Source organism: Tachyglossus aculeatus, chromosome 25 (genome assembly GCF_015852505.1).
Source record: "Tachyglossus aculeatus isolate mTacAcu1 chromosome 25, mTacAcu1.pri, whole genome shotgun sequence".
NCBI lineage: Eukaryota > Metazoa > Chordata > Mammalia > Monotremata > Tachyglossidae > Tachyglossus > Tachyglossus aculeatus.
In genome coordinates, this window is record NC_052090.1 from 23175298 (window position 1) to 23195113 (window position 19816).

At 42.5% G+C, this 19816-nt stretch overlaps 1 protein-coding gene across 2 annotated transcripts in view; it reads left to right on the top strand.

The window, feature by feature from the left end:
- Nucleotides 1–19816, top strand: part of PREX2 (phosphatidylinositol-3,4,5-trisphosphate dependent Rac exchange factor 2) — a 212528-nt gene that overhangs the window by 161817 nt on the left and 30895 nt on the right. For both annotated transcript variants that reach the window (XM_038766581.1, XM_038766580.1), the window contains exons 36-37: nt 10945–11011; nt 11557–11747. In XM_038766581.1, the coding sequence (XP_038622509.1) occupies nt 10945–11011; nt 11557–11747 (258 nt within the window). The remainder of the gene's footprint in view (nt 1–10944; nt 11012–11556; nt 11748–19816) is intronic.

Here is a 19816-nt window from a genome sequence, read left to right on the forward strand (position 1 = left end):
GGCATTGTTCCACCACCTCAAAGAATTCCTCTTCTCCACCAGCTGCTCTTTGCCACCTGCTCATACCCGTGGCTTAGCCACTATCATCATCATCATCAATCGTATTTATTGAGCGCTTACTGTGTGCAGAGCACTGTTCTAAGCGCTTGGGAAGTACAAGTTGGCAACACATAGAGACAGTCCCTACCCAACAGCTGTGAGACTGCCAAAAACAGCTTCTGAAAACCAGAAGCAACTTGGCCTAGTGGATAGAGCATGGGTCTGGGCGTCTGAAGGACCTGTGTTCTAATCCTGGCTCCGCCACGTGTCTGCTGTATGACCTTAATAATAATAATGGCATTTATTAAGCACTTATGTGCAAAGCACTGTTCTAAGCGCTGGGGAGGTTACAAGGTGATCAGGTTGTCCCACGGGGGGCTCACAGTCTTAACCCCCGCTTTACAGATGAGGGAACTGAGGCCCAGAGAAGTGAAGTGACTTGCCCAAAGTCACACAGCTGAAAAGGGGCGGAGCCGGGATTTGAACCCATGACCTCTGACTCCAAAGCCCGGGCTCTTTCCACTGAGCCACGCTGCTTCTCCTGAGCAGGTCACTTCACTCTCTGTGCCTTAGTTACCTCATATGTGAAATGGGGGGGTAAGATGGTGAGTGTGTCCAACCTGGTGAGCTTGTATCTACCCCAGCGTTCAGTACAGTGCCTGGCACATAGTAAGCACTTGACAAATACCATTTTAAAAAAAATGTAGTGCCTTGGCCAAATGTCCATCCACACTGAGTGGGACTGTCGCAAATCTAGATCCTCTCAGAGGTGATACCTGTCATATGGCTCGGCCCGAGTCTCACAAAGCAGGGTAGCCCCTTTCCTCCGCTTATCAGCTCTCATTTTTCCTCGCACGGGGCCCGGAGGTTGAAATTTAAATGAGCCAATACCCCAGCGTGGGTTCCAAAACATCCTACCCCATCTCTCCAGCCATATGGCAGCTATTTTTTCCTCTCCTATAGAACCGTCTCCTTTGACTCATAAGACTCATTTTTTGCACCTCTTATTTGAGGCTGCTTCAAACACTTCATTTCAAGGTTGAAATATAAAGCTTTGGATTGTCTTTTTGATGGGGAGAAAGGAAAATGACAACAAAGCCAAATGAACTGTATTTCCGAGTGGGGAAACAGCAAGAGAGAACAGATCTACCTCATCTGTATCCATTCCAACTCCGATCGGTTTTAAATTGTAGGCGTACAGAAGAAACCTCAAGTGGAGATTAGTGCATAAGGATGTTTAAAGAAGAGCTAAAAAATATGTGCTTCAAATATATTTTATATCGTTCAGAAGCTGTTACTTTCAGAAATGATTTGGGTTGTGGCCTTTTTTTCCTATCGAGAATTCTTCAGAAACTTGTAACATACTTTCTCTTTTATGGGATTATATTTCTAGACTGTGAACCCACTGTTGGGTAGGGACTGTCTCTATATGTTGCCAACTTGTACTTCCCAAGTGCTTAGTACAGTGCTCTGCATACAGTAAGCGCTCAATAAATACGATTGATTGATTGATTTCTCCCACCCCCACCTCCATACTGTCTGCCGAATTACATGTATTTTTATTGCTCATACTACTTCAGCATTTCTGTTTTCCTGACATTTGCAGGAAAACAGCTCCTTTCAATTCCCATTTATTTGCAGGTTGGGAGGCTTGTTGTCAGTGTTTTAATGTAGTGTGACCTAATAGTTTTCCATTGAGAAGATGTTATGCCCCCAAAGAGAAATCAATCAAGACAGTATTCATTCATTCATTGTCGTATTTATTGAGCACTTACTGTGTGCACAGCACTGTTCTAAGCGCTTGGGAAGTACAAGTTGGGCAAAGATTGTAAATAAATTTAGTATGTTTAGTAGCTTCAGTTGTCATCTTTGGTTTTGCAGGAAGACTAAAGAACCCAGAGGGAACGTATCTACCAACTCTGTTGTAGTCTACTCTCTCGAGTGCTTAGTACAGTGCTCTGCACACAGTAAGCATTCAAAACATATGACTGCAGAATTGGGCTCATAGCAAATGCTGGATTCGTCTTCGAATTTAATTGCAAGAATTGCAATCTCTAAAAACTGTTAAACTTTTGAATCCAGCTCAGACAGGTAGTTTTATTTCATTTGGCTTTTTCCCGTTCACGATTTTGAGCATAAGCTTGATGACTACAACCCTGCTGAAACTTTAACAACAAAGCAGCTTCTCCCAGGCATTTTGTTCCTCTTCCGCTGAAATACCCCGATAGTCCTTTGTATTTTAGGATGGACGTTGTCCTCTTGGTTTGGGGTTCAGAACTGACACCAGTGTGGCAATTTATCCGTATGTGGGGCCGTGATTGGCTTGCTCCCTTCTGTCAAGCTCTGGGTCACAGATTAACTCTTGGCCCCCCAGAAACCAGGACTTCCTTCCCAAGGAGACATCTGAAGTGAGAAGATGCTGGCTCTGTTGGAAGCCAAACTCCGAGGGAGGTGGGATTAGGGTAGCCAAACTCCTAAACTTGGCCATCCATTATATTTAGTAGCAGTTGAGGTAGGGGAAGGGCTGGGGTTTATGCTGTCATCATCATATGAAAAAGTAGATGCGGTCTGTTGAGGAAACCAATATTGTTTGTTTCAGAAAATCCCCTTCTTTTATGCCCTTGACCCTTTCCATCCTTTCCCCTGTTTGACTCACTTCCCTGTCTTGGAATGTCCTTTCCCTTGACCGTCAGAGAGGTGGGTTCGAGGAGGAAGGGAGTTAAAAGTTGGGATACGTTATTTCCTTCAGGAAGAGAAGGAGACAGAAAGGTCAGTGTCTCTCCCCTCTCCTCATTTTCCCTTAGCATAGGTTTCTTTAACAAAGATTTGAGCCTCTTTCCCAGATTTAATCCAAGTCCTCAGAGCCCAAGGGGTTGAACTTCAATGCCTCTTCGATAAAACCGATGTGCAGAGTCACTCAGGTTAGGTTTGATTAAGAACTCAGGAGGGCTCTCTGTTTTATAATAGTTTCTTCAAGTATGTATCAAACCTCATATTATTTAATTTACTTGCCCTTCTCTCAAGGGCCTGTATATGAATTTACACCACTGTACAACACTCTGGCAATTTCCTTTTCTATATTATGGTGAAGATTAAAATTCTTTTTATTTGTGCCTGGAGGTAGCTTTTCCAATAAAATAATTTTTAAAAAGTTAGCAAATAGTTTCCCTTATTTGTTAAGGGAAACCATCTTAGCGACAGGAAATGCTTAAATATTTTAAATAATAATTAGGTGTATTGCAACTGTCATTTCACGTATCTTTGGGATACACGTTCTTTTACCAGTGATAATATTTACTCAGCTGGAGTAAAAGCGTTTATTGAACGGTAGAAGTTAGTGGAAGCGTCTTCAAAGGAAAGCTTTGAAATGAATCCTCCATTTCCTGAGATTAAGCAAAATTTATTGTTTTCACCAAAGCAAGGGAAGTAGAGAGATCAAAGTGATTTGGGACTCAAAGTGGCCTTTGAGCAGCAAGTGACAAGAGAGAGAATGTGAATCTTAGTTGACTTGACCGGAAAGAATCCCCGTTGGAGAATGTGCTGGGCTGCAAGAGAAAACTCAAAGTGCAGAATTGATTTTTGTTTGTAACTCTGACTTCTCCATCTGCTCTTAAGGGCAATCATTTGAAAAGGCAATCCAAGGCATCTTCATCTGACTCTTTCTATGAAACTTGTTCCGATTGCTTTTATTCTACTGCAGTTTATGCCGTCACTCTAGATTTGTTTTCTCGTTTGGCAAAAAACACTGGAAGATGGGTGAATGATAAATTAGTTGTCCTGTGGGAGCCCACCTATGGACCAACTGAAAAAATGACCATGGGCTCTGAGCCTTATGAAAAACATCAATCAGTCATATTTACTAAGCGCTTACTGTGTTCAGAGCACTGTACTAAGTGCTTGGAAGAGTACAATATAGCAAAGCTGGTAGACATGTTCCCTGCCCACAAGAAGCTTAGAGTTTAGAGGGGACATGACATTGTCTTCAAATAAATCATAGGTAAAAATCACATAATACCCAATTTAGTAATTTTTGTGTTTGTTATATACTCAGTATGTATCAAGCACTGTTCTATGCACTGGGGTAGATACAAGTTAAGCAGACGGGACATAGTACCTTTCCCAAATAGGGCTTGCAGTCTAAGTAGGAGGAAGGAAGAAAATATATTTAATTCCAATTTTACAGGTGAAGAAACTGAGGCAATAACACCCTTCCTGTCTCACAAGCCTATAACCTTGGCATTTTCCTTGACTATCGATCAATCAATCAATCAATCAGTCGTATTTATTGAACACTGACTGTGTGCAGAGCACTGTACTAAGTGCCTGGGAAGTACAAGTTGGCAACATATAGAGACAGTCCCTACCCAACAGTGGGCTCACAGTCTAAAAGGGGGTGACAGAGAACAAAACCAAACATACTAATAAAATAAATAGAATAGACATGTACAAGTAAAATAAATAAATAGAGTAATAAATATGTACAATGAGAGAGACTACTCTCTCTCATTTGACCCGTATATTCAAGCTATCAGTAAATCCCATCTGTTCAACTTTAATAACATCACCAAGATCCGCACTTTCCTCTCCACACAAACTGCTACCACATTAATTAATAATGGCATTTATTAAGCGTTTACTATGTGCAAAGCACTGTTCTAAGCGCTGGGGAGGTTACAGGGTGATCAGGTTGTCCCACGTGGGGCTCACAGTCTCAATCCCCATTTTCCAGATGAGGTAACTGAGGCCCAGAGAAGTTGAGTGACTTGCCCAAAGTCACACAGCTAAGAAGTGGTGGAGCTGGGATTTGAACCCATGACCTCTGACTCCAAAGCCCGGGCTCTTTCCACTGAGCCACGCTGCTTCTCTTAATTCCATGAATTCAGTTCCATTAATTCAAGCACTTATCCTATCCTGCCTCGATTACTGGTAACAGCCTCTTTGCTGACCTCCTGGCCTCCTGCGTCTCCCCACTCTAGTTCGCATTTCACTCATATTTTACGAAAACGTTCAGTCCACGTTTCGCCACTCCTCAAGAACCCTCCATTGGTTGCCCAGCCACCTCTGCATGATATGGAAACTCCTCACCATCAGTTTTAAAGCACTCAGTCACCTTAACCCCTTTCACCTCACTTTGCTCCTCTCCTACTACATCCCAGCCTGCACACATTCAAATATTTCGGAAGGCTCATCATGCCCTTGCCGTGGAAGAGAGAGGAAGGTGGGACCTGATTTTTGAGGAAAACTGCATCTGTGGGGTGCTTCTAAGTGTCAGGACTCGCCCTCAGGTAATGCAAGCTTTGATGACGTAGGAAAAGCATTGGCCATATTTATCTTTCACTTGCAGGTTCAGGTACTAGAACACACACTACACACACACGTGGAGAGGATGTTATAATCACATTAAAAACCGATGCGGTTGGTTAAACGATAATGTTGTTTTCTCCTCTCCTTAACGATTATGGAAAAGCCAGAACAGCTTCTGGCATTGCTAAATGGAGAGTAACGAGCGGCGTTTGAGACGCTGGCCTTAATTGGGTAGAAGGACCCCATGGTAGAAAACTTCAGAAACAACTGTGTTTTGGGGGGATTTCCAGGTTTGTGGAATTGACTTTCCTCACATCTCAGGCTGACAGTTAATAATGATGGTATTTGTAAAACGTATACTATGTGTCAAGCACTGTTCTGAGCGCTGGGATAGATACAAGATAGGTTGAACACAGTCCCTGTCCCACATGGAGCTCGCAGTCTTAATCCCCATTTTACAGATGAGATAACGGAGGCACAGCAAAGTGAAGTGACCTGCCAAAGGCCACACAACAGACAAGTGGCGGAGCCAGGATTATTATTATTATTTTTAGTAGTAATCTGAATTGTATTTTCCAAATGCTTAATAAAGTGCTCTGTACACAGTAAGCGCTCAATAAATACAATTGAATGAATGAATAATTAATAATAATTCTGATATATATGTATATATGTTTGTATGTATTTATTACTCTTTTATTTGTACATGTTTATTCTATTTTATTTTGTTAATATGTTTTGTTTTGTTCTCTGTCTCCCCCTTCTAGACTGTGAGCCCACTGTTGGGTAGGGACCGTCTCTATATGTTGCCAATTTGTACTTCCCAAAGCACTTAGTACAGTGCTCTGCACACAGTAAGCGCTCAATAAATACGATTGAATGAAGGAATGATAATTGTTAGTATTGTTAGATATTGCTCAGTATTCAAAATAATAGTATTGAAATCTTGTGCAGAATTCAGCTGGGTGGCATCCCTTGTAATGCTTGCCACAGAAGCTGAAAAAAGGTGACTGAGCTTTTTGAACCAACTGACTTTGTGTGGCCCTTAAAGTTTGACACTAGATGGTATCCTCTTTCTAACTGTGTCTTAATCAGAGAAACAAGTTCCCATAGATATTAAAATATCATTTCAAGTATCCTTTCTGGGATTCTGACTTGTAGACTGTAAGCTCATGGTAGGCAGGGAGCCAGTCTAGCTGTCTATTGTATTGTACCCTCCCAAGCGCAAACTACAGTGACTGATGCATCAGTGTTAGAAAGAATGAATGAATGAATCAATCAATCAATCGTATTTATTGAGCGCTTACTATGTGCAGAGCACTGTACTAAGCGCTTGGGAAGTACAAATTGGCAACACATAGAGACAGTCCCTACCCAACAGTGGGCTCACAGTCTAAAAGAATGAAGGATGGGTTGATTCTTCTTTGTGCCTTTCCTAAGGTGGAAGTGGGGTCTTTAGAGAACCCTGTTTTTGAGCAATCAATGCCAACATCCAAGGAGATGGGGAGAAGAACCGCTGTTTCCATTCTGGAATAAAGGGCATGCTTCTCCGAACTCCTATTACGGAAAAAGGATTGTGTTCCAAACCGATGAAACTACTCAGCAAATTCCAGCAGGCTAGGAGACCTATAGAAGCACCAGGTGGGACGCAGGTAGTCAGAGGAAGCAGCGGAGCTGTTCTCAGCAGGTTTATGTGATAATACTAATATTTCTGGACCAACTCTCCTGGTTTGGGAAGGGATTGAGGTACAGAAGCAGTTGAATTTGAAGCAGCGTGGCTCAGTGGAAAGAGCACGGGCTTGGGAGCCAGAGGTCATGGGTTCTAATCCCAGCTCTGCCATATGTCTGCTGTGTGACCTTGGGCAATTCACTTAACTTCGGTGAGCCTCAGTTACCTCATCTGTAAAATGGGGATTAAGACTGTGAGCCCCACGTGGGACAACCTGATCACCTTGTATCCCCCCCCGCCAGTGCTTAGAACAGTGCTTGGCACCTAGTGAGCGCTTAACAGATACCATCATTATTATGATTATTGTTAAAGAAGCAGCGTGGCCTAATGGATAGAGCACAGACTTGGGAGTAAGAAGAATCTGGGGGTATAATTCCAGCATCACTCGTCTGCTTTGTGACCTTGGGCAAGTTGCTTAAATTTTCTGGGCCTCAGTAACCTCATCTGGAAAATGGGGATTAAGACTGTGAGCCCCACATAGGACAGGGACTGTGTCCAACCTGATTATCTTGTAATAATAATAATAATTGTATTTGTTAAGTGCTTACTATGTGCCAGGCACTATTCTAAGCTTTGGGGTAGATACAAGCAAATTGGGTTGAAAACAGTCCCTGTCCCTGTGGGGCTCATAGTCTCAATCCCCATTTTACAGATGAGGTAACTGAGGCCCAGAAAATTTAAGCAACTTGCCCAAGGACACCAAGCAGGTGAGTGGTGGAACCGGGATTAGAACCCATGGCCCTCTGATTCCTAGGCACATGCTCTAGCCACTATGCCATGCAGCGCTTAGTACAGTGCCTGGCACATAGTGAAAGCTTAATACCATTTAAAAAAAAGGCACAATCACTGCCCTCAAGTAGCTTACTGTCTACTGAAAGTAGTGCACTCTCCTGTGTGTTCGGGAGAGTGTAATAGACAACAGAGTTAGACACAATCCCTTTCTTCAAGAAGTGTACAATCTAGTAGACTGAACAGAGGACTGCATTCCTTTTCCAGGATACTCCACAGCAGAATGAGTCAGGTATCCCACATAGCCCATCTTCCTCAATTTTTGGTCTCTAATCTAGCCAAGTTGTCAAAAAGAACGGGTACAAGGATTGGGTCTCCCAAAACCCACATACTAGCAAATTATTTCCTGAGTTTTGACGCTTCTCCTCCCACATCCTCAACTTGTACTTCCCAAGTGCTTAGAACAGTGCTCTGCGCACAGTAAGCGCTCAATAAATACGATTGAATGAATGAACTTCCACTGAGCTCAGCCCCTCTTCCTTCTGCTCACCTGTATCTAAAAATGCTGCAATGTCTCCCCTTTTTCAAAGGGAAGGCTTTTCTTCAGTCTTTGAGACAAAATCATTCTTTTTTCCAAGCTGTTCATAAGTTAGCTTCTGTCTTCCTCAGGGACCTTGCTGTTATTTCCTACCTCTCAGCTAGCATCAACTTCCTGATAAATTTCCAGTACCTTTCTGCCAATGCTAGAAGATCATTTCCTTTACCATAGTCCTGCAAGAACTCCATGGTTCATTACCACTACTTCTCATAAAATCTATATTGTCTCTTGCTTCATTTTCTAAGGTCACATATTTCAGTTTGACCAGTCTGCTTTTCTGCCATGAATGTGTTTAGCATTACCACACGTAGGACTTGGTTTTTGAAGTTGCCATAGCCATTCTAGAGCATTCTAGCTAGTTTAATTAATTGAAAATGAGTGAGGCCCCAGGTTTCTGTTACTGTATGACTGCATTGAAAAAAGTTGTGCCACTTCAGCTCCTGAAAAGTAGCCTCGCATTGAGGGAGGTTATAATAGCATTTGGGGTATTCTAACCCAGTGTGATGACTTCATTCTTATTACCTGCCAAAGCATAATGAGCTAGGATCCAATCTTGGCAAAAGGCCAGGATTGCCATTTACTTTATCCATAAAATTTGATTAAGGATAAAAACAAGCCTTTAGCAATTAAGTGGAGTGCTTTAAAAATTTATATGCTGTCCACAGTTTGTCATATTCTGAGAAATACTAGAGTTTTATGAAAAGTCATAAACCCGTAGCACTGAAGACATTTCTGACTTAGGCATCATTCCTTCTGGATGGAGGTTATTGTCTCCCTGAGCCATTTGAAATTTTAAAATTAATTGTGTAGTCTCAAGTTCCAGTTCCTTAGGTTAACAAGTAATTGAAATTGAGGATGGGTTTAATTAGATTTGCTGTTAAGAGTATCCAAGTGGTTTCACTTCCTAGCCATGTTCCTAGCAGTCCAATAGTGCAGGGTTGAGTTTTATTTTCTTATTTTGTCAGTCGCTAAATAATGGAATAGAGAGATGTGAAACACTTAGCAGATTTTGGCTGAAAAAGATCTCCCTGGGACTCGGTAGCGCAAAAAAAAAAAAACGATTGTGAGCTTGTATTGTCTAAAAGCAGTTGGTTTTCCTTTATTCCTGCCTCAGAGAGGCATAGAAAATCCAAGATTATTCCTGTCAGGAAGCTTTTCCCTTTCATCTAATGTGAGGCACCGCTACACAACCACAATCCTCAACAAAGTTGGTTTCTCATTGATCCTCTGCTTCCCCTGCTTAGCAGGCTCTTTCCAATTTCCTTGGGATGTAAATATGTTGGCTTTGCAGACTCTGCTGAAATGAAGAGAACAGAATTACCTCTACTGTCATTTCTGTTAACTAGCTGAGTCAAGCACTCTTTTTGAGTCTTTTTAAAGACTGTTTTGTTCTAGAAGATCAGAAAGTGCTTGCTTGGGGTAGAAGAATCCAGTTAGGAATGGTGTATCATGTTTTACAGAGTGGTAATCCTAGAGTGTAAACTCCTTATGGGTAGGGAACGTGTCTTCCAACTCTTTTATATGGTACTCCTCCAAGCGCTTAGTACAGTGCTCTGCACACAGTGAGCATTCAGTATATAGCATTGATCGATCCCGCAGGTATTTAGGTGACACCTTGCTTCCCAAGAACTTGAGATGCAGAGAAGCCATAGGTCAGTTAATCACTAGTAATGATTAAGTGCTTTGTATGCACAGAGCATCATACTAAGCATTTGGGAGAGTACAGAGCTCTCAGTATTCAAATACAATTGAATGAATGAATGAATACAGTGGAGACACAAACCCTGCTTTCAAGGAGCTTGCAATCTAGCAGGGAGTCACAGATTCACCAAAGGGGTTTTCCCAGGTTTGGTTATTTTGGTACGGCTTAGAGAGTGGACAGGGACAATTAACAAACATCCAAATGTTCACCTCCCCAACCAACTGGGTAGACAAGAGGCAGGGGGATCTGACAGAACAGTTGGTACTAAGCCAGATTCCACCACAGATTTACTGCATTTCCTTTGGAAAAGCAGTTAACCGCCATAAGACTCAGTTTCTCCTTCCTTTCTTTTGAATATATTCCTAGGCGTCTAGTACAATTCTCTGCACAAAGTACGAGCTCGGTAAGTGCGGTCGGTGATGGGGAAAAGAATTGCTTTTGAGGATCGACTCCATCGTGTGGTATTACCTGGACTGAACTAGTTGTCTGTCTCCCCTTTCTAGACTGTGAACCCGCTGTTGGTTAGGGACCGTCTCTATATGTTGCCAACTTGTCATTCCCAAGCGCTTAGTACAGTGCTCTGCACACAATAAGCGCTCAATAAATATGATTGAATGAATGAATGAAGTCAGAAAGCAATTTTCCTTAGGGTCATGTGAAATATTCACCGCTGGTTTTGAACTGGAGAAAGAGAAAGATTGCTTTAATTTTCCCATTCTGCATCCCACACATCCTGCCTCTCCCCGGAGTCTCTTTAAAATAAAAAGATCAGGACTTTGGAATGATCTGTTCTCAGTGTCATCAGTAGTAACGGTTCTTTTTTTTTCCTTGGGATCCTTACAGGGCGTTCTACCTGGACAAGTCAAATTCACCTCCAAACTCCACATCCAAAGCGGCTTATGTAGATAAGGTAAAAGTGGATGAAAAAGACCAGTTTAATTCCCTCGTATCAGTGAAAAGTTGTTCCGTAACAACTGTTTTGTGTTGAACCAAGGCGTAATTGTTTTCTGTTCATTGAGGAGATCTGAATTCCCACACCATTTTTTTTTTCCTGCCTTGGGACTTGTATATATATCAATCGTATTTATTGAGCGCTTACTGTGTGCAGAGCACTGTACTCAGCGCTTGGGAAGTACAGTACTAAGCACTTGGGAAGTACAGTACTAAGCACTTGGGAAGTACAGTACTAAGCGCTTGGGAAGTATAGTGATCTGGGCTTGGTTCTTCCCTTATAGACTGATAGCTCCTCATGGGCAGGCATGGTGTCTGTTGTAGCATGCTTTCCCAAGCGCTTACTACAATACTCTGTACACAGTAAGCACTTAGTAAAATATCACTGATTGATTGTGTCTTTCATCTGAAGATGCAATCCTAATTATGGTTTCCTTGAAGACCATGGTAAATGCCTCTCTGTGACCCGTGGTAAATTTGCTTTGCGTTCCCTGTGCCCCGCAGCTGTTACGGCCACTCAACGCTTTGGATGAACTGTACCGGTTGGTGGTCTCCTTTATCCGGTCCAAACGCACGGCCGCCTGCGCGTACACGGCTTGCAGCGCCTCGGGGGTTGGACTGCTTTCCGTGTCCTCGGAACTGTGTACCAGACTCGGAGCGTGCCACATCATCATGTGCAACAGCGGCGTCCATCGGTATGACAGTTTATCCCTCATTTTTGGTTCATTCTACCTTGGGTTTATAACCAGTAGATCTAAGATATGCAGTGCAGCCCGGGTTCAGAAATTCCTAGGCCTGGTCCCAATCTGAAGAAATACTCCGACTGACAGGATTGGGCAGAATTCCTGTTAGCCGACCCATTCATTCAATCGTATTTATTGAGCGCTTACTGTGTGCAGAGCACTGTACTAAGCGCTTGGGAAGTACAAGTTGGCCACATATAGAGACAGTCCCTACGCAACAATGGGCTCACAGTCTAGAAGGGGGAGACGGACAACAAAACATATTGACAAAATAAAATAAATAGAATAAATATGTACAAATAAAATAGAGTAATAAATACATACAAACATATATACATATCCCTCTGACACAAGGCTCAGCAGCTTCCTTCTGTTTCTGCAAGGGGCATGGTTTTGGGTTGAGGGGCTGACACCTCTAGGATTTGATTATATTCTCCTTCTTTTGAATTATTACTCTGTAAATGTTCCATTTTCTCTTGGGGTTGAATTAGAAGAGTGCCTTGCACATAATAAGCACTTAAGCATAATAAGCACTTGTGTTGCCGACTTGTACTTCCCAAGCGCTTAGTACAGTGCTCTGCACACAGTAAGCGCTCAATAAATACGATTGATTGATTGATTAACAGATATCATTTTTTTAAAAAAAAATAGGGGTTTGGATGTGAAGTATGCAATTTTTAAAAGTCAAGTGAAGATTTGACTGAATAACATCTGTGTGAAAAAAGTCAGATTATTCCCTGAGGCCTGCAAGTACCATTTTTTTTTTTAATTTGGCCGATACATTATAAATGAAATACCCATTAGTGAAGAGTTATTAGGTTACTAATTATCCTGTTCTTTTGCTGGTGTTATTATTAGCAATACATCTAATTTCAGAAATAACTCAAGCTTCCTCGTTTCTGAATTACAGTACTTTCAAACATTGTTTGAAAGGGGTTGTGTTTTCAATGAAAATCCATAACACCAGTGTTGACTGTTGATTAACGTGATTGTTGGGTTGGGATTTCTGTGGTTGAAAAAAATATACTAGAGCTAAGAATCCCAAAAGGGAAAAGTCGGTTCTAATTGATTCAAGAGGAACCAAAGGTCAGTAGGCCTTGTCTTTCCTGTCCACTTCAACACATGCCTGGTACAGGCCAACCCAGAGATTCAGGGTAATTTCTCCTTAAAGGTTTTTCCTTCTCCCATGTTACCGTATGTCAAGCAACCACATTTGATAAAATACAGCCACTACCTACTATAATTTCCTTGTTGTTTGCCCATTTTCTATTATCACACTTCCAAAAAAGAAGAGAAAATCTTGATTGGGGGCCTGTTAAAATGCAATTGAATCATAATGCTAGCTACACATTTCAAGGGGAAGGACCTGACAGTATGAAGTCTTCTCTGCCAATGTTCAATCTGATTTCCCAGCTGCATAAATTCATTGTGAGATTAGTTGGAATAGAAATTAGAATGAATTATTCAAAGCTTCCATTCATGTAGGGTGTAGATTTATGTTGTATTGCAATTTTATTTCTTGGGGTGGTCCTTTACCCAAGGAACCTTTTTCCGGATTAATTCCCTTGACATTTTCATTCATTCATTCAATTGTATTTATTGTATTGTATAAATACGATTGAATGAATTATGTAACATGGACAAAGTCAGATCATTGCCCACCAGAAACTCCCCATAGCATTTATGTACTCATCCATTATCTATTTATATTGCTATCTGTACTCCCCCTCTAGAATGTAAGCTCGGTGTTTCTATCAATTCTGTTCTGCTGTACTCTCCTAAACACTTAATTCAGTGCTCTGCACATAGTAAGCACTCAATAATTATGATTGATTGATTGATAAGGCAAAAAAATTCCATAGGCGTACCTGTACTGCACCAACATAGATAGGGCACCTTTAATGGTGAGTTTAGTTTCTGCTTTCTGTTTTCTTGGCTTTATTTTCCAGTTTTTTTGGGTTGTTTTTTTTTTTTATAGTGCGGTAGTAAGTTGGTACTGAAGGGAATGACAACCTTTTTGAGAGAGATTTGGTGTTGCTGAGAATGCTTAAGAAAAATCAGGGTCAAAGTCCCTTACAGATACCCCACAGTTTATACCTGTTGTATGGGTAGAATGATTCATTTTTATGTAACCAAATCTTCTGTTAATTACAATTTTCTGTTCTGGGCAGGGTGCCCTTCCGTGGTCGGCTTTGCAGACGATTTTGGCATTTAAAATCAGGAATGACACAATGGGGAATTGACGGTCCCCTTCCTGTTTCAGGCGTTGCAGCATCTGTCCAGTCACTGCAGTGTTTTATTTTGATTCTTTCCTCCCACCTTTGTCTAGCAGTTGGATGGGTTTTTTTAACTGGTAAAATCCTCATCCAGCCTGGCCGAAAGATAAAGATATTCCCCTTTCTGTAACCGCCACAGCCAACAAGCACAAGAGAAAGAATATAAAATACTGCCCTAAATCCAATGTCCAGAGGCTCAAATGTCCCGAAAGGAGGCATCGTGATTGGGATCAACACCGGTACTCATTGAGCACTTAGAATGTACAGAGCACTGTACTAAGACCTTGGGAGAGTGATACGGTATTTCTTAAGCACTTACAGTGAACTAAGCACTGATCTAAGCGCTGGGGCAGAGTTGGTAGACACATTCCCCGACCGCAGCAAGCATCAGAGTTAGGAAACTGATGATTCCTATCATTCACCCTAGATGTTTTCCTTATCCATAATGGCCTGGAGAAGGTGCAGAGAAAGACATCTAAAGTGAGCAGGGAGAACTCCCCAGATGGCAAAAATGCCGAGAACGGGAGAGATGCTAACAAAATCTTGAACTGGGAGAATACGGGTCACACTGAACTGCTCTAATTAATGGAGGATCCCAAAGCCCCAGGACTGGGGGGTCAGGGACCCATTGAAGGTGGCTGGGGGGGATGACAGGGACAGGGAAGCTTCAAAACGAAAGACAAGAAAAGCAATTCACCCACTGAGAAGTACATTTACAGAATTCACTACCTCAAGAAGCTGTGCAAGATATCAGTAGGTTCAAAAGGAGTTTGGATAAATTAGGGTGTGTGGTCCATTGTTGTTAGGGTAAAAGTTGGGGGTATAGTTTGCACCCTTTATTCAATCCACCCTCAGCCCGCACAGCACATAGGTAACATATCTTCAGCTTATAATAATATCCATCTCCCTCTCTAGACTGTAAGCTCTTTGTGGGCAGGGAAAGTGGATACCAACTTTGTTATATTGTATTCTCCCAAGCACAAAGTACAGCGCTCTGCTTACAGTAAGCGCTGTATAAATGCAATTGATTGATTTGATAGAAAGGGACTAGGTTAGGGATAGTGCAAGGTCCATTCAGGAGGGCAGCTGTCTCTGGTTCTAACTTGTACTTCCCAAGTGCTTAGTACAGTGCTCTGCACCACAGTAAGCGCTCAATAAATACGATTGAATGAATGAATGAATGGTTCCCGCAATCATCTTTTTACTTAGTGAGTGGATGGACATTGATCTGACCCAGGAATGAGAGTACATATGGAGCAGCATAAAGAAGCAGGGTAGCTCAGAGGCAAGAGCATGGGTTTGGGAATCAGAGGTCATCAGCTGTGTGACTTTGGGCAAGTCACTTAACTTCTCTGCTCCTCAGTTGCCTCATCTTTAAAATGGGGATTAAGACTGTGAGCCCCATGTGGATTCTAGTTGCTGTTGTCCAGGGAAAGCAACAGAAGGCACTGAGCATATGGCTTATCTTCCTCTTGTAGATTCTGCGGCATCCAAACCAGCCTCGGATGAAAAGCCCTAGAATTTTCCAGGGATAAATTACAATCCACCTACCTGGGTTCTTGGGAGGATAAATTCCTTGCTGAGAAAAGTAGCAAGAGAGATGAGGCCACTGAAGTTCAGCAAAGCAATAGGAAAGGAAAATTTATGTCTGTAGTTATTCTTGTGTGTCTGGGTTTGGAAATTATTTTTAAAGGGATGAGCAGAATGTCACTGAGGGAACTGGAAAAGTTTGGTGGTACAAAACAAAGTAAGAATGGAACAGTGCACATTAAAGACTTTTATCTGTATGTTGCCTCAGCAAGAAAGATGACTAAGATGATATATGTAAAATTGCTCTGGAATCTTCAGAAGATCCCGTATAAAATCCAAAGTAGCATTTTAAATGCTAATGACAAAATTGTAAATTTCTTTGGCTGTCATAGAAGGGGAGCCAGAATAATCATGGAAGAGGCTGGGTAGGTGCTTTCGCATGTGGAGGGACTGGAAAGAGTAGAATTCCTCAGTCTAGAAAGGTGAAAACAGACAAAAGTCTTGATTGAAATTTACAAATACCGTAACAAATACCATTTTTAAAAAATCATGAAGGGTTTAGGCAGAGTCCTCCCTCCCCCTTAGTCTGGGCGCTCCATGTGGGACAGGAACGGAGGCTGATCTGATTGAATTGTATTGATCCTCATGCTTAGCAGACTGCTTTGCCCATTAAAAGCATTTAGCAAGTACCAAAATTAGTATTATTGTAGTAGTAAAAACACGTAATGAGCCCAAAATTGTTTTCCACCAAAGAGCCAGTACCAGGTTGAGGGCCTATTGAAAGGTGAGGATGATTGAAAACAAGCAAAAGGAATAACTTTTTCACACATAAAGAACATGTCTCCACAGAAGGTGGTGTAGAAACAACATAGCAATAGATTTAAGAGATGTTTGTAAAATGGCATGGATGAGGTGTCTTTAATAAACTACTGAAAAGAACATAAGAGCTTTGAAGTGGAAATTGAGGGGTATTAGGTGAAACCTGTGTAGCTTTGTCTCTCGGCCCTTACACCAAGGCAGAAGTTTCAAGCCAGCAAGGGCTGGGTGGTGTCCACCTGAAAGGCAGAGGATGAGTATATATGTACATATTTATCATTATAATTCTATTTATTTGTATTGATGATGTGTATATATCTATAATTATGTTTATAGTGATGCTACTGATGCCTGTTTACTTGTTTTATCATAATAATAATAATGATGGCATTTATTAAGCACTTACTATGTGCAAAGCACTGTTCTAAGCGCTGGGGAGGTTACAAGGTGATCAGGTTGTCCCACGCGGGGGCTCACAGTTTTAACCCCCATTTTACAGATGAGGTAACTTAGGCACAGAGAAGTTAAGTGACTTGCCCAAAGTCATACAGCTGACGGTGGAGCGGGGATTTGAACCCATGACCTCTGACTCCAAAGCCCAGGCTGTTTCCACTGAGCCACGGATATCTGTCTCCCTGCTTCTAGACTGTGAGCCCTTTGTGGGCAAGGATTGTCTCTATTTGTTGGTGAATTGTTCTTCCCAAGCGCGTAGTACAGTGCTCTGCACACAGTAAGTGCTCAATAAATACAATTGAATGAATAAATGAACCATTACGACGAAGTCGAGGGAGGCTGCCCTTCACAAGGAAGGCTTCTGTTGCCAACTTGTACTTCCCAAGCGCTTAGTACAGTGCTCTGCACACAGTAAGCGCTCAATTAATACGATTGATTGATTGATTGATTCTGTCAAAGACTCGTGGGCTGGATGAACCATTGGTCTGATCTAGTAGTGGCATTCAGGGTCTGATTTTTACCTCGTTTAGTCATTATTAGTATTATGGTACCAGCCAAAAAGGAGGAAGACTCTAGTCTTCAAGGGTAAGTGGGCTGTAAGTTAGTCTTCAGAGTTGCTTCTTGGTATTTTAAGGAGGAAATGGTTATACAATAACAGGATGTAACCTACACACTAACAGGATGGTTCTCCTGCTGGGAAGGAGAATGGCCTAGTGGTTAGAGCCTGGGCCTAAGAGTCAGAGGACCTGGGTTCTAATTCCAGCTCTGCCACTTGCCTGCTGTGTGACCGTGAGTAAATCACTTAACTTCTCTGTATCCGTTTCCTCAACTGTAAAATTAATTAATTCATTCATTCAATTGTATTTATTATTCATTCATTCATTCAGTCGTATTTATTGAGCGCTTACTGTGTACAGAGCACTGTACTAAGCGCTTGGGAAGTACAAGTTGGCAATGTATAGAGACGGTCCCTACCCAACAGCGGGCTCACAGTCTAGAAGGGGGAGACAGACAACAAAACAAAACATATTAACAAAATAAAATAAATAGAATAAATATGTACAAGTAAAATAGAGTAACAAATATGTACAAATATATACATAGTGACTTGAATATAAATAGCACAGCCCTCTAAATGTTTATCACAACCAAAAATTTGGTAACCCAGTTTTCTGGATATGCATATGCTAGGTATCTAAGCTTGGGGACTTTCCTTTTTTCAGAGCAGTAGTTACCCAAAATCAATCAATTAATCAATGGTATTTATAATAAGAAGAATAAGAATGGCATGTATTAAGCGATTACTATGTGCCAAGCACTGTTATAAGCACTTAGGCAGTTGCAAGGTGATCAGGTTATCCCACGTGGGGCTCACAGTCTTAATATCCACTTTACAGATGAGGTAACTGAGGCACAGAGAAGTTAAGTGACCTGTCCAAAGTCACACAGCTGACAAATGGCGGAGCTGGGATTTGAACCCATGACCTCTGACTCCAAAGCCCGTGCTCTTATTAAGCGCTTACTGTGTGCAGAGCACTGTACTAAGGGCTTGGGAAGTACAAGTTGGCAACATATAGAGACGGTCCCTACCCAACAGCAGGCTCACAGTCTTGAAGGGGGAGACAGACAAAAAACCAAAACATATTAAGAAAATAAAATAAATAGAATAGTAAATATGTACATGTAAAATAGAGTAATAAATATGTACAAACATATATATAGGTGCTGTGGGGAGGGGAAGGAAGTAGGGCGGGGGGCATGGGGAGGGGAAGGAGGGGGAGAGGAAGGAGGGGGCTCAGTCTGGGAAGGCCTCCTGGAGGAGGGGAGCTCTCAGCAGGGCTTTGAAGGGAGGAAGAGAGCTAGCTTGGCAAATGTGCGGAGGGAGGGCATTCCGGGACAGGGGAGGACGTGGGCAGGGGGTCGACGGCGGGACAGGCGAGAATGAGGCACAGTGAGGAGATTAGTGGCAGAGGAGTGGAGGGGGCGGGCTGGGCTGTAGAAAGAAAGAAGGGAGGTGAGGTAGGAGGGGGCGAGGTGATGGACAGCCTTGAAGCCCAGGGTGAGGAGTTTCTGCCTGATGCGTAGGTTGATTGGTAGCCACTGGAGATTTTTGATGAGGGGAGTAACATGCCCAGAGCGTTTCTGGACAAAGTTGATCCGGGCAGCAGCATGAAGTGTAGATTGAAGTGGGGTGAGACAGGAGGATGGGAGATCAGAGAGGAGGCTGGTGCAGTAATCCATTCGGGATAGGTTGAGAGATTGAACCAGCAGGGTACTGGTTTGGATGGAGAGGAAAGGGCAGATCTTGGCGATGTTGCGGAGGTGAGACCGGCAGGTTTTGATGACGGATTGGATGTGAGGGGTGAACGAGAGAGCGGAGTCGAGGATGACACCAAGTTTGCGGGCTTGTGAGACAGGAAGGTTGGTAGTGCCGTCAACAGTGATGGGAAAGTCGGGGAGAGGGCAGGTGTTGGGAGGGAAGATAAGGAGTTCAGTCTTGGATATGTTGAGTTTTAGGTGGCGGGCAGACATCCAGATGGAGATGTCTTGAAGGCAGGAGGAGACACGAGCCTGAAGGGAGGGAGAGAGAGCAGGGGCAGAGATGTAGATTTGGGTGTCATCAGCGTAGAGATGATAGTTGAAGCCGTGGGAGCGAATGAGTTCACCAAGGGAGTGAGTGTAGATAGAGAACAGAAGGGGACCAAGAACTGATCCTTGAGGAACCCCTACAGTAAGGGGATGGGAGGGAGAGGAGGAGCCCGCAAAAGAGACTGGGGATTCCACATCTGTTCTTTCTCCCTCAGACTGTGAGGCCCACATGGGACAGGGACTGTGTCCAATCTGATTGAATTGTATTTATGCCAGTGCTTAGAACAGGACTTGACAGGTAGTAAGCACTCAACAAATTCAATTATAATAATGAATAAAGAGCAAAATATAGGATGT